This window comes from Mytilus galloprovincialis, chromosome 7, assembly GCF_965363235.1.
Source record: "Mytilus galloprovincialis chromosome 7, xbMytGall1.hap1.1, whole genome shotgun sequence".
Taxonomy (NCBI): Eukaryota; Metazoa; Mollusca; class Bivalvia; order Mytilida; family Mytilidae; genus Mytilus; species Mytilus galloprovincialis.
The window spans coordinates 68,354,790-68,371,141 of NC_134844.1; the positions used below are offsets into that span (position 1 = coordinate 68,354,790).

The 16,352-nt window shown below is 33.1% G+C and overlaps 1 protein-coding gene and 1 non-coding gene across 4 annotated transcripts; both read right to left on the minus strand.

Moving 5' to 3' along the window:
* Positions 1-4,036: 4,036 nt before the first annotated feature.
* Positions 4,037-11,350, minus strand: LOC143083537 (caspase-3-like). Of its 3 annotated transcripts, none has more exons than XM_076259782.1 (6): positions 11,111-11,348; positions 10,208-10,276; positions 8,006-8,224; positions 6,381-6,583; positions 5,534-5,657; positions 4,037-4,414 (listed from the first exon to the last, which is right to left on the minus strand). In XM_076259782.1, the coding sequence occupies exons 2-6, from the start codon at positions 10,212-10,214 to the stop codon at positions 4,194-4,196; spliced, it is 774 nt and encodes a 257-aa protein (XP_076115897.1). In that variant the 5' UTR covers positions 10,215-10,276; positions 11,111-11,348; the 3' UTR covers positions 4,037-4,193. The 3 variants fall into 3 exon arrangements, with proteins under 3 accessions (XP_076115897.1, XP_076115895.1, XP_076115896.1); XM_076259780.1 differs by having other exon boundaries at positions 8,006-8,295; positions 11,111-11,347; XM_076259781.1 differs by lacking the exon at positions 10,208-10,276 and having other exon boundaries at positions 8,006-8,295; positions 11,111-11,350.
* Positions 11,351-12,476: 1,126 nt separating this feature from the next.
* On the minus strand, positions 12,477-12,595 carry LOC143084467 (5S ribosomal RNA). The gene has a single exon (XR_012981090.1). It is a non-coding gene; the product is annotated as a 5S ribosomal RNA (ribosomal RNA).
* Between the last annotated feature and the right edge of the window lie 3,757 nt (positions 12,596-16,352).

The following is a 16,352-nucleotide window of genomic DNA, read 5'->3' on the forward strand; positions in this document are numbered from 1 at the left end:
TAAAGAGATATGGTGGGTCTCCCAATATTTTTCATCCACTGTGTAAAACGATATTCATATGGTTTCGCCTTATTCTACAGGTTGGTGGCCTTGGGCTGTTTTCTGCTCTTTGGTCGGGTTGTCGTCTCTTTGATACATTCCTTTTTCCATTATAAATTGAATTTTCAACTATAGACTTTACCGTACAGTGTGTTGTTGTGATATTTACACCTCTGAAAGAATGGTTGGTCTCACAACATATAGACAAAACGTAAACTTTTACGTCTAACACTTGCAAATTAAGTTTGCTTGTTCACAATCTAAAGGACTATAGGCCTTTTTATTACAAAATAATGAATTAAAACAAAACTGGTATACAGCAAAAAACAAACAACGACTGATTTATAGGCTACTGACTTGAGAAAGGCACATAAATAAGTTGGCGGGGTTAAACTCGTTTGAAGGCGCCAACCCTTATTCCCCTTACCTGGAACAGTGCAACATTAGAGCAAACTATCAAAATCAGTTAATAAAAGTCTTAGCTAATAAGATGGCAACAAATAGAAATAAATCTAGCAAAAATACAGCGTAGACGTGGACTGGTACTTATACATCCAAACAACAAAAGCATTTGTACAGATATGAGAGTTACTCAGTAGTTTAAATGACACCTAGTAATAAGCATACCAAGCTGACTGAAATGCCAAATGATCATTAAATGATATATATTCTGGTTGAACATATGTAAACTGCTGTACCTGTGTTATTTCGTGTACGATAAAATGAAAAAAGAAGAAGAGAAGGCAATAGAAAGATAGAAAACACAAGAAGTTCACTCATTTATTAAAACTAAACCTTGCTTTTCTGCTAGTAATCGATTATCCTCAAATATAAGTCCTCACTTTTTATGTATGTAATACATTATTGTGTCTTTTCGTACGAATTATATATTGCTAAAAATTGTATGTTACATTTTTGCCGTCATAGTGAAGCATATCTCGATGTTTACATATCATGGTGACATTGTGCAACTTCCAAAATGTCTATGTTGAAATTGTACGAGGGTAAACTGTAAAAAAGATCTCAACATAGACATTATGTCTATTTTAGGATCTGTCCTTTCTTTGCAACAAAAACAAATAGTTCTAGAAATTCCTAGATTGGTTAAAAAAGTTCAACTTTCCTCAAGTGACTATTAAAAATGACTTCATCGTATGTCTGCACGCAGTAAATGTGAAGATGTACTCCAGATTGCATTCTTTTTTTCCTTCTGCAAACTTTGTTTGTTAATAGTGTGTACGTGAAAAATAAAAATAAAGTCTTCACTGGGAACTCTAGAGCTAAAACCGACTTAAGGTTAGTAAGGGCGTAACTCTAAAGCTGTTTTTGTCGTATTTGCAAATAACATCTTAAGTCTCTGTCATTGTAGAAACATTGTGTTTACCAAGAAAGACTAAAAGATGCATCCGCATAGTGACTAGGCGGAACATAACAGGTATTTGGCAACTATTGAACAAAGAAAACACCATTTTCATATAGAAATGAATATCCTAAATACTAATGGGTCGTGGTAAAGGTTTAACAGCAAACTTATCATATAACCGTTGCATAATATTACAAATTGAAATGGCTGAAGTAAATGGTAAATCTACACACAAAACATTCGTACCTACAAACGCAAGCCCCATCCAATCTGTTTTAATCGCTTTAATCCCTTGTTAACCTTATCATTATGTAAATAGACTTCCCTCCTTGTGGATAGGTAGATAGATATATAAATTCGATTATTCTGTTACAACTACAGTAATTTAGATCGATAAAGATGCACCATGTGCGGCGGCAAATATTACAACACTATCACAAATAACTGGATATTACATCAACAAACCAACATTATTGGAAACAAAAAATGTTATTGTTACATGTATTTGCAAAATTTCATTCAGTTATCATTCGTTCAAGACCTCAGAACTAGCAGTCAAATTCTTCGAAAGAATTAAAAAAAATTATTGGGGAAAAAAAGCAACCGTCTACCATTTGTTGTCACGGAAAAATGACAGACACAAACTATTATTGCATATCTTTGCTTCAATAAAGAGAATTGTATCATGTAAAAACTTATTAGAAAAAAAGCTGGATTTTGGGGAATATTGTTTCCTTTCCAGACCGTATAGTAGAGCTTTATACTTTAGTGTACAAAGTGTCGGCAATTATTTCTGTGGCTCAGCTGTATGATGATAACAAAATGATGCCTTGCTCGCGACTCACTGCCGGAAGTAAAACTAGAGACTCTAAAGAGCCTGTGTCGCTCACCTTGGTAAATGTGCATATAAAACAAAGGACACAGATGGATTCATGACAAAATTGTGTTTTGCTGATGGTGATGTGTTTGTAGATTTTACTTTACTGAACATTCTTGGTACTTACAATTTTCTCTATCTATATTAAACTTGGCCCTTTAGGTTTAAAAATTTACAAAAATTTACCAAATTAGTGAAACTTGTTAAAAATTGACTATAATGGGCAATAACTCCTTAAGGGGTCAACTGACCATTTTGGTCATGTTGCCTTATTTGTAGATCTTATTTTGCTGAACATTATTGCTGTTTACAGTTTATCTCTATCTATAATAGTATTTAAGATAATAACCAAAAACGACAAAATTTCTTTAAAAATTACCAATTTGGGGACAGCAACCCAACAAGCAGTTGTCCAATTCATCTGAAAATTTCAGGGCAGATAGATATTGACTTGATAAACAATTTAATCTCGTGTCAGATTTGCTCTAAATGCTTTGGTTTCAGAATTATAAGCCAAAATCTACATTTTACCCCTATGTTCTATTTTTGGCCATCGCAGCCATCTTGGTTGGTTGGCGGGGTCACCGGACACATTTTTCAAACTAGATACCCTAGTGATGATTGTGGCCGAGTTTGGTTAAATTTGGTCAAGTAGTTTCAGAGAAGATTTTTTTGTAAAAGTTAACGACGACGGACAACGGACGCCAAGTGATGGAAAAAGCTCACTTGGCCCTTTTGGCCAGGTGAGCTAAAACGGTTTTACCATATTCAATGTAACTTAACTTAACGGATTTAATTTCAATTTCTGAAAGGTAACTTCATGTGAATGACTGCAAGTACAACAATATAGATACATGTATATGTCTGTGCATAACGGCACTACTGTTTTGTAACCTTACCGTCAAACGTGAATATAGAATTCCTTTGTAGATTTTTGATGGTGGATTGCTGTCACTTTGACTTAAATCTTATTTATCATCTTACTGTACAACTTGTACATACAATTTTTAGCTATTTTGTTTCTCTGATAGTTGTCTAATTGACGTTTACCCTATATGCCCTATAAAGTCTTTTATTGTAAAACATGATAATGCACGTCTTGTTGTGATTTCTGTCACTAGGTTGATGTTTTATATTGACGGAAACCCCACATCATTTTTCAGATGCATGTAAGCACATTCATGCCTTTTAAAGATTAATATGCTCATCACGGTGACTTATAGTTTAATTTATGTGCCATTTGGTCTCTTGTGGAGAAATGTCTAATTGGCAATCATACCTCATCATCTTTTTTTATATGAATCCCTTCTTTTATTCAAATAGCTTAGCTTGGAAAACTTTTTAAAACATAATTGTGTCTTTGATGACGTAGATTATAAAAGGCTTTGTTTGCATTCATGTACTATCATAAAATATGAATGCCTACTTGTCACTACCTTCTGTTTGAAATACTATTTTGCTAAAATAATACTGTATACCATTGTACTATTGAATAATTTATGACGTTTTAAATAAAATTATGTCATTTCTAGTTCCTTGTTCATGTAAAATTTCTAGTTCCTTGTTCATGTAAAATCCAATCAAGCCAAGCAGAGTTGTTTGGCTTGGTATCTTTTACAATGATACATGACTTGTCTCTTGCATATTTTAGGTTGCAACATATGGACATATTATGAGGTTCCTCGCGCATTCAACAGAAATGGTATTCTAGTCGTAATATAAGAGTCTTTAAAGTGACGAAGTAAAAAAAAAGTAGGCACCATATAACGTTTTCAATTAACAAAAATATATATTATGTATAAATAATACGAATACATAGCATTGCAAATAACTTGTCCGACTATATTTGTTTTCAGGAATCGTAAAGTCGATAAGAAAATGTACAGAATAGCAGTTAATTCATGATAGTCACACCTAAAACGTTCTCTTTTGTAGATACATTTTCCTAGTCAATGACGATGTTGTATATGCCACTTTTGAACCTGTCTCCTTAAGCTTTCTATTGATCTTGATCAGAAGACTCTGGATTTCAGTAACTGGTATCGGATTGATACCACGGTTTGTGTACCATGTGTTTTGATCTTCTTCTAATGTTTTCACTAATGAATTTAGGAATTTATTGTCCGATAAATAACCTGCAAGAAACACAAAATTAATAATAAAAACAAGCATGATGTTAATCATTATGAATTTTGATTGATTATTTGGTGTATGCTTTACAGAATAAAAATTATATTTTAAGGCAAAAATATATTCGTACGCTTTGATTTCACATGCAACTAACGGAACTTTGATATTAAATGTATCAAAGTTGATGAATTTGTTTAGAACAAAACTTACAACAGAGGGACGAAAGATACCAAAGGGACAGTCAACTTTCTTACCTTCGCTAACAGGCTAGAGCCCACTTTACTTCTTTATCAATGTCTACTGCCATCTTTGTTTTGCAAAGATAGATTTTCTAGTTATTAAGGATAGATAATTTTTATCACAGATTGCAAAATTTTCTATAACACCATTACCCGTGGGTCGTCTTTGACTTTTGTCCAAATTTTAGTATTGACCTTTACAAGGATGAGTTGTACTTATCACAGCAACGTCCATCGTAAAACACAAGCTCGAGTAAGGAGAGAGAAACCAACTTTCACCTAAATCAAAACCATTGCAATAACGTTAACTCTCTGCGGGGTCGAAGGCAAAACAATTCTCCTATCAAACATGCATTCATTTCTCGCACTCCATTACAATCTACGAAGCAAGAGTCTGCCTGTTGTTTAAATAATTGGTTTGTTCTTGTTTAGAATATGCAAGAATTGCAAAACGTTAAGATTGAGTGGTAGGTCAAATTGAATACTATCCATACTTCATTATCGCAATTGAAATATATTTTACCGCATATGAAGTATGAAAATATCGTAATAGGTTAACTAGCATACTACTTATTGACTTATTTTTGCAATCGGTCTTCGTACTTTCATTGGCCTTTTTAAGGCAGCAACCATTTGATTTTCTGGGGGGGGGGGGGGGGGGGGGGGGCTATGGTTTTTTTTTCTGGACAAAAACTGGAAACAAACTTTTTTTTCCAAAAAAACTTAGAGTCCCCCCCCCCCCCCCCCAGAAAATCAAATGGTTGCTGCCTAACTTTTCTGGATTCGAGCGTCACTGATGAGTCTTTTGTGACGATACGCGCGTCTGTCGTAAATACAAAATTTTATCCTGGTATCTGTGATGAGTTTATTCAGAACGAGACTCACATGGTTCGTCAGAAGTATACGTAAGGAAATCACTTTCCCGTGGTATTCTCTGCTGTTTTCTCTCTTTAACGTCATCGGGCATCCCGCTAGCGTCTGCTTGATTCGGATCCTTGGGTTCCATTGTCTATAAAATTGTTAAAGAAAACTGTAAAACGAATCAATGCAACACATACATAAATTATTATCAACAATGTATTGCTTTGCGTTTGTTTTTTAAATTGACCAGAGATATAAAGGGAGGGTCGAGATCTCACAAAACATTTTTTTTTTTAATCGAGGTTTTACGTTTGACTGTGTTGCATTTATAAATGTGGAGGCTTGTGTCTTAGAGCATCGCGCTCTCTCCGTTTTAAATGAAATTTTAACAGCCACTCGTTGATGAGTTCGTATGTAGCATGATTCAATGTTAAATGTCTGTGCCGTACTTCTTGTCTAGCCGTCTTTTTTCTAGTAGAAGTCTCACACAGTCAAAGTACTGTAGTCTGTTTCTTTTTTTTTTTCTCGGCCTGGTAATGCATGAAAAAGTGCCAGGTGATATTTAGCAACAAGCATTAATTAATTGGAGAATGACAAAAAAAGTGTGAGCAATTGTTTTTTTGCGCATTTTTTTTTTTTTATACCATTTGGCCAAACAATTACATGTCATGAATATCATGGACGAGTGTGTAAATGCCGATTTATAAAAAAAAAAGGAAAAATGGGTCCTGAGTTTTGATACTAAAATCTTCTTTTTGAATTCTAAATTGCAACAGTGATTTTTACATGTAGATAAGATATTTTTGCGAAAAAGTAACATCATATCCATTGCAGAATAAAAGATTTACAAGCCTATTATTCAATACTAAACCTGCACTATGAAGACCTTTGGTTTCAATGCCAATGCCGCACAGTTCTGAGGCTGAAACAACTCCGTGATCTTTGATAGTTCAGCATACTCTGTGTTTCCTGTATCTGTCTTGCACCTAATAATTCCAGTTGACCCATGACCAAGGATAACAAATAACAGACAGTAATAATAGTTGTACTCATTCTTGTCAATTTCTTTAGCAACTGTAAAATGTACAAAGCGTACTGTTATTGCTTTGTTATCTAATTTCATTGCTATTTATTAGGTTTTTGTTTGTTTGTGATTGGTTCCTTCAAATACACACCACTTTACTGGTTAATGGAACGTTGGTAACTTCAAAACATTTACAAATTAAAGTAAGTGCCTGTCCTAGGTCAGGAACCTGTAACTCAGTGGTTTTTGTTTGTTGCTGTTATATCATGTGTGTTAATTTTTGACAATTGTTCTGTTCATATATCAGGTCTATAGTTTTATCGTTTCAATTGTTTTAAATTTGTCATTTTCTACCTAACTATGAGGTATAGGTTTTGCTCAATGATGATGGTGACCTATAATAGCTGTTAATTTCTGTTTGATTTGGCCTATGGTGGACAATATTTTGGTGATATATTTTAGATAGACTCATCTAATTTTTCGAATGAATGCTTGTCCGGAAATTAAAAGATTACACCTTTTTAATAGGTTAGATCGATAACAAACTTCCGCACAATTTACTACAGTTATTGTAAGCAAGGTCTATGGTTGAACACAATGTCTACTTATCTAAATGTGTGTTTGTCATGTGTAAAAGTTGAAACAGATAGCAGATATAAAATAAAAAAAATATGCATTGTAGAAAAATAAAAACAAAATGCACTTGTACTTTAATATGCACCCACCATGCCATATAGCACCGTCCCTAGGTGCCTCTTGCAGTTCAGCTAGATATATTTAGCCTACTCACAGTATTCTTTTTTGTTACTTTTCAGAGGTGTGCCTGAGACAAAGGTTTTATATGTATACTAATATGTGATAACTGTTGTTTCTTATTTGTGTTTGTAACTTGTGTTGTTTATTATATTTGTAAAAGAATATTATATTACAATGATATAATATTATGCTCCTTGTGAGCCCATTTTATGGAAATAAAGCATCTTCTTCTTCTTCTTCTTGTACAAGATTTAGAAACTGAGAGTAATGAAAAATGCATTTTACATTAACCTACAATGTATTGATACTTTTTTTTATCCTGCGTTGAAATATTTACGCTTCAAAGTACAGTTATTTTACTTTCAAATCATCGGCTTTGTGTCACAGTGAAATCAACAGGACTTAACCACGGACGGAGATTAGGGACCTAAATTAAACTGGGATGCAAACAGTAATTTCAACAGAAGTGGAAAACCATGCGATTTTTAAAGTTTACTATACATGTATCGCATCATGTTATATATATGTCAACATGTATTTGTATAGTAGAAAGGTCAAGTGTATGATTAAATCATTTTTTTTATATATCGAACACAGTACCCTTTTTTTCTCTGGTAGATAGAAAAAAAGGTCTGACCTATTCTGATAATGCATGGAATGATAACTACTGGACGATAACGAAGCAACAACCAATCTTAATTCCCATATGTACTCACCGCTAGAACACAAGGTGTATAGATCATCTTTTGACAAATTTTTATGAATTTGTTTTCCGTCTTTTTCGAAAACTTCAAAACCATATTCATAACTTTCAAGAAGCTCCATTAGTTTGTTAAACTGGCCATTTAACTTTAAATTTTCTATGTCTGCGCATTGTTGATCAAAGTTCTGTACGAGAACTGCCAATCCTCTTTTCGTGCAATTTTCGTCGTAATCTGGAGACAAAAATGCAGATTCTGAAACTTCAATAGTCTTCTTCCCTGATCTTGTTTCTTTTATGTTGTGACTATAATATATATTAAATAAGATACAACTTATAATCAATGTAAAACAATGTATTCTAATATGATATACAATATTTCGATATGAAATTCTGATAATCTATAGTATTCATTTGTATATTTGTACATAAGGCTTTCATAAAATGATATGCTATTCAGTGGCACAATTCAACAACATATAGAGCAGAAACTAATATAGAAGGCAGAGTATTTATACGGTCAACAACACATAGAATGGAAACGTTCCCTATAAAACAGAGTACTGCATGTAGACCAACTTTTCTTCGCGGATACTTAATTTCGCGTTTTACCCTTTTAACGGTTCACTTTGCGGCTATTCAATTTCGCGATTTACTAATTTACTTGATGTATTCTTATAAAGTATGAGCCACGATTTACATATTCGCGACGATTATTCGCATATTCGCGTTTATTTTCTACTTGCGAAAGACACGAAAATAAGTAATTTGTTTTACAGTATAGATATCGTAATCAACACATAGAAGTATGAACGTCTAAAACTCAATGAATACAAATGATATACGTACGGTCAACAACACATTGAGTTTAAAGTATATCCTAAACTAAACGTATACGTACGATCAACAACACATTGCGTTGAAAATATATCCTAAACTAAACGTATACGTACGGTCAACAACACATTGCGTTGAAAATATATCCTAAACTAAACGTATACGTACGGTCAACAACACATTGAGTTTAAAATATATACTAAACTAAACGTATACGTACGTACAGTCAACAAAGAAATCTAAAAGTATATTTATACGTTCGTTCAACAACATAAAGAGTAGACTAAACATATAGATATGCATATACGTGTACGCAAAGTCATCAACTCTATTCATGATATAGTATAAGTGGAACCCAACATACAAGAGCAGATGCAGGGAGGCCAAACTATTCAAAAATGAAAATGTTGAATAATTTTAACTCGAAAAAGGCATTATATCTGTTACCAAATGTGAATAAGGAATCAGAGATATTCATTCATGAATGCTAAATGATCTCCAAAATGTCGTAACAGCAACAACTGAATTCCAAAACGTTATATATAAATAACAGGTAGGTACACTTACACAATATTGTTTAGTCGTGCCACGTGTTCAAACAATAATAATTATATTTTTTTTTGTATTTTCATCTATTTTATTTCGTTTTCTTTTGAGTTTCCCCCCCCCTTTTTTTTCCTTAAACTACAATAATATAGTTATAGCATACTCCTCTGAAACTGAAAAAAGCAACGTGCTCGTTGCTTGATTCCATTTGTTTTTAATGTATTATCTTATATAGTACTTAACTTTGTATTGGATACATTATTGTTTTCTTCAAACCAAATATTATTTAAAATATTCAGTTCTACGATGAAAATTGCGTGAAGTAATATACATCCTGAAGGAGTTCGCATAAACTACATTACATATTTTTTATTTTCATTAAATATCTTACAGCTTGCCTACAACAATGTATTTAGGCGTCAAAAATGTTGTTTATTTTTCTTTTTTGTATACTGAACAAACAAAGCCCTTAGGGTCGATGTACGTCCGGCACAAAACAATATATACTATTTATTTTTACTATATACATGTAGGTCCCCGACGGTACTCCCAGGGGCGGATCCAGTCGTTTAAAAAAAGGTGGTTGGTCCTTACTCCAGGATAAAGAGGGGGGTTCCAACTACATGTCCCCTTTCAAGAGCATTGATCGTCCGAAAAAAAGGGGTTCAAACCCCTGGAACCAACCCCTGGAACCCCCCCCCCCCCCTGAATCCGCGCCTGACTCCGCACAAAAAAAGATAAAATGCAAATCGATTTTACACCTTTTTTTTCTTTTAAATTCAACTCTTTAGCTTTGAAAATAAACACTAAGACCTTACATGTACGGTTCACATACTTAACATGCTGCTGGTCTTGTGCTGGATGCATTACTATACTTCTCAAATAATTTATTCATTAGATCAACCTAAAAAAATATATATAAAAAATAAACACAAAATAAATAATATTAAATACATGTAACATTACAAGTATACACAGGAACGAATGTTTTAGTCAATTAGCTTTAATGACACCGGATATATATTCCGGAAAGTGACGTTAAAAAAAGTATATGCATTTGTGTACCGTATATTAAATCACGAATACTAAGTAGATGAGGAAATCATAACATTAAAAATTTAATTGTGTAAAATATCATGTAAATTTACTGTCATGACTATCCACCACCCTCGTGTATTAACCCGACACAGTAAAAAAAGAAACCTCACTAACGCGAAGGCTTCATTACATGTATCGGAACGGCACAACTCCAGAATTCCGTATTGCTATACCAATAGATTTCAAATCCTAATTGTTGTCCTTCCAAAGGGATAACTCGTTGTATATATAATAATAGATGACCAACGTGTCTCATTTGTTCCTACTTTTTGAAGTTTCTAGCAATCATTTATTAATTCAAGATTATTCGTACTAATTAAGGTGTCGACTATAAAATATGAGTTATATTATTAAATTCATAAGGTAACATATCAATTTCAATTACTGTCATAAGTGTCAATACAAGTTTAAATAAACAATGAAGAACCAAATAAAACACAACACAATATATTGACGATTAGATGTGCATGGTGTGTGTCTGTTGTTTTGCTTCAAGAAATGTATTTCCGGGTTTTTGTTTCATTGAAGTTTCTTAATATTTATACATACACCTAACAATATTTATTTTTCTTTAGATCTATTTTCTCATTTTAAAACTGTTATCAAGTTACAAAATGTATTCAGTAAATTATTGTCTTACCTTTTATAGATTTTCATGACATACTTTTCGTCAATAAAGTCTTTAGCTGTTCACACGAAACAGTACGTACCCTTTTCCAGGTACACATTTAAATATTGAACTGATTTATACTTCTAAATACTTTTCCGATATCTTTGGTGCATAACGATCATGTCAAATTGTGCTAAATTTAGATAACTTTATTTTTAAATGACACATAATTATGTCAGCATATATTGTCAATATATTATGTTAGTTATTTATACTCGTTCTACAAAAACAATCAGTGCAAACACAAGTATTAAGTGTATATTTATTAATATGAATGAATTTTAAAAATGTGATACATACATGTATTATGTATCTATATATATATACGGCAATGCGCATTGCAAGTCACCTAATTATTTTAATATGTTGAAAAAGTAAAATTTGATATACCAACAACTATGCTGGCTTATCTAAGTATTTAATTTGTGTTTGTTTATTTCTATTACTGTATTCTTTTAAGGATTATCTGGAGTAATCGTCAGTTAAATCTTATTATATTATATAAGATTGTAATGATGTGAAGCATAATATTTATATGATATTGGTGGATTGTTTAAATGTATAGTGGCAACTATTTCATGCATATTCCGGAAGAGTTTAACTAAAAGTGAGTTTTGCAATGGAAGCCGATACAGATTTGTTTGCTAATGCAAAATGAGTTAAGTTGGTTAGAAGCATATAGTTTGCTTAAAGAATCAAAGAAAGTTGTTGAAAGGATACTTTAACATGCATAACGTTGCAACGATATCTTATCATACAGATATCATGCTACTGGGCTTACACAGGGCATCGGATTTAACAATCATTATCCTACCGAACTTCAACATTCCATTTTATATCAATTTTTTTTTATCATGATTCCCATAATGGCCATGGTCGGCATCGAGAATTGATGCTTGTTTAACGTCCAGTGGCAAATATACAATGCAAGTTCAGGACCAGAACAAAGTAACAGTGGATAAAATAAGTTTAGGTCCTGAAATAGAAATCGTTCGGGATGAAATAATGGGAACCTACACAGGAAAATAAGGATATAGATGTGTAGCAGAAACAATTCTGCTGGAGATTCGGGGATTCGGACCACAGCTTATTCTAGTTTGTGAACTGATTTGTACGGAGACGATGGATGCAAAATGTAAAAGCGCTTTATAATATCTAAGTAAATGAAACCAAAAACAGTGGTTTAATCAACAAAATACATTCTTTAAGCCAAACGTAAGTAGATTCGGAGCATTCAGTGACTACAAATAAATCGTACTAAGACGGCATGTAGCAGATTATGATGCACTAAACTAAAGGGTGGTTTAACTTTTTTTTTATCATAACTTCCTTTCTCTGTCTGCAACACCCGGTATTCCCAGGCGGTCACCCATCCAAGTACTAACCGGGCTCGACGTTGCTTAACTTCGGTGATCGTACGAGAACCGGTGTTTTCTACGTGATATGGTCGTAGACTTATTCTAGTTTGTGAACTGATTTGTACGGAGACGATGGATGCCAAATGTAAAAGCGCTTTAAAATATCTAAGTTAATGGAACCAAAAACAATGGAAACAGTTTATATTTTTATCATCAAAATACATCTTTTATCATGATAAGCCAAACATCAATAGTTATGGAGCATTCACTTAATACATATAAGCCGTACTTAGAAGGCACATAGCAGAATGATGTCCAAATCTAAAGGGCGGTTGAACTTGGACTAAATGTTCGTTATCAGCTAATACCCAATGTGAATCTAAAACTATTTGTATAAAATATATATGTGTTTCACAGAAGGTAACCATAGATTTTGCGACGATGCAAATATTATACTTTACAATATAAATAAATATCTTTAACCAATGTATTCAAATAGCAAAAGCTATGTAATTTAACTATATACTTAATAAGCTTCATGTAAATTATCTAACAATGAAATACATCAAATATGAAATTTGGAGTTTAACCAAAGGGAGCTAATAATAACATAACAATCCTAACTGCCACACATACATGTATTAGACAGAGACTGGCATAAAGAACATGCAACAGACAATCTACTGACACCTCAATGAGTTCTTAAAAGAGTCATCAAATTGCAGAGAGCGAGCAATCCTCTCTACACGAGAAATCGCGGATTTAACATCCTAATTCTGACCGGACGTAGCTGCGTAGCGGTGACATCCCATTACTCTGACAGCCCACTATTCCGACAGCCCATTACTCCGACAGGCAGCCCATTATTCCAACAGCCCATTACTCTGACAGCCCATTATTCCGACAGCCCATTATTCCGACAGCCCATTACCCCGACAGCCCATTATTGCGACAACCCATTACTCCGACAGCCCATTATTCCGACAATGCGTTTTTCTTATGTGTGTGGGTTAATTTTCTCTAAAAATACCAACTCCGTTCTCTATGATTTTTGTGTTTGTCCGTTTTGATTACAATTATTCTTTCCATGATACTTGTCTCAACATATTGGAGTTGATACACATGCTTATAGCAACTGCCCTGTCCTTACCCTCGTCCCACTTTCGTTTTACGTGTCTAGGTACTTTATTTATCTAAAGTTTATATTTAGTTGTGTGTGTGTCCACTATCAGTCTTGTTCTACTTCGCTATTTTTTGCATGTGTGTCTTGATCTACCTTCTTTCTCTAGATCTTCAGTTCCTCCTTTTCGCGTATCAGGGGAGTGAGATTTCCCAACTATTAACTACATAAATAAATATATCGGAATTGGATAACACTACCCGCCTTCTTTTGTCGCAACACTTTCTCTCCTTGTATCACTCATCTGAGTTTTATTTGAATTAATTTTGTCGCAGAAATAATGGACTAATGTAGCGTCAGTCAAAATGAGAAAAACAAAGAGAGAGAGAAATACATACCCAGATCCTTAAAAATAAGAAGATAAATACTAGGACAGAATGTGTGCTCATAATAGATGAGCAATTCCAATTATGAATACGGTATCATGTTTGGGAATGTGAATCCACGAAATACGGAGACAGTACACAGCACTTCCCATAGCGATCGATCAGACATAGTCTGGGAGATGAAACTCAATATATTTGAAGGGATACCGATTTAATATCCTGAGCTTATTTTAAAATCTAGAAAAATATGTCTCTTTATGGTTGGTGGAGATGCAGAAATGATGATTTACAACAAAACTTATTTCGAAAAACTAATATGACGGACATGAATATTTTGGCAACTTCTATCTAAATATTCAAAAGGAAAAGTGATATCGGGTCAGTGACTGTATATATATATATGCCATAGAAATATACAGTCATTTTGACTGCTAAAATAGAACGAGTGCAGTATAAAAGCCATTAACAAACTTGTAAAATATCTAACACAATGTGTGACATTCTTGTCCCACTTGTGTCTTTGTCAAATTGTCTAATTTTAAAAAATTAGAACATTACGTTGTATGTGTTTTGTTGGAAACTTGACACTTATTTTTCATTTAAAGATTTTTTTCAAGAAGAAAAACATATTTAGATATTATTGATTTTAAGAAAGGTAGTTCATACGTTAATTCAGAAATCTCTTCCACAACATTGAGAATTGAAAATGCTAGATACTAAAAAAATCGTATTGTACAGCTGATAAAGTTGAGGATGAGCGTCATTTTTCAATCGAATGCTCACTTCATAATAATTTGAGGGAGGAACTCTTTCATCATATTTCAAGCACATGTACGAACTTTAAAAAGTTAGATAAATATGATAAATCTTCGAGGTTAACACAAGAAAACTTTACTATTATGGGGGAAAATGATGATTACATTGTTAGTTCTTTTGAACTATGTAGTACATGTCTTGATACTGACTGTTATTTGATATCAATGTGTTAGTTGTTTTTTTCTATTTTGTATTGGCTCCGATTGTGACTGAGGCTTATAGTGCTATAAAGATAATTATATCATACTAGTATTGTAATGTCTTAATGTTGACCCAATCATTAGACCGCCGCTTCGAAAAAGTGGGGGTATACTGTTTTACCTCTGTCTGTCCCTCCGTCCAACCGTCCATCCGTCAGTTTGTTGTACCGTCCCACAAATATTTTCGTTTCATCTTTTTCATGAACTACAGTACAAGGATTTCTGAAAGGTTTATTGAAGTCGGCTATATCGTGTGATGCGTTTTAAAATTCATTACTCATTACATGACAGCTAAGTTGAAAATTTTAGTCACATTTTTCTCAGAAACTACGTAATACAATACAATGATTTCTGAAATTTGGTTTCAAGGTTTATATATTAAGTTAGTTATACTGTGTGATGCTTTTTCAGATTCACAACTCAAAAACCTTCCTGTCTACCGAAATGTTTGGGCGGGGTATCATCATGCAGTATCTCGTACCACCAATGGTTGTTTTTGATTTATATGCTCTTTAAAGATCCTTTAATTTTGAAAATGAAATATTCTTTTCTGTTATATTCTATATACAGATTTAAAATTGAGTATATAGAAAGTATTAGAACTACTTTAGCCTTATGTTATATATACGGAGTTTTTTCTAAAAATATGTTATTACATGTTCATTTGAAACTCTCCTCGAAAGGTGAACCTGTAACCCATACCTATATGTTAGATCGAATTCATCGTTTAGTACCTTTTAGTCGATAGAAAGAATAACATTGAGGTCATTTGTGCTTTTTCATTTTCTGTTTTTTTTTTTTATAGTTGAAAAGTTACTGTATCTTATATTTGAATAGTTTCAAACGTGGTTAAAGTTTATCCGTTTGATTAAAAAATGTATCATACAAAGCAACATTTGGTTAAAGATGTACACATTGTTTCCTGACATATATCATTGCTAAGAGACCCTGTCTGTTCATGTACCATATGTTCGCAGCCGTGCCCTGTTGGGCAATGATGTATTGTTCCCATGTATTTACTTTTATAAAACCAAAGGATAAGTAAATACGTAGCCACGTTCATTGTGAGGTGCAAGTAACGAGCGAATTTCTACATGTCGTAATTTAACTTTAAGAAAAATCTTCTACTTTGTTGCCGATTCTGTTAATTAGAATACCAATGGGAAATTTGTAACCAATGTTTTCTTCTAACAGGAGAATGGATTGATTCCAAACTTGGTAGAATATTAATGTTCCTTAAGGTAGCACAATACAAAGATTTGTTCACTCCCAATTAGACAACTTTAAACTGATGTAATTCATTTCATCCTTCTTTATATTTTATAAATGAGG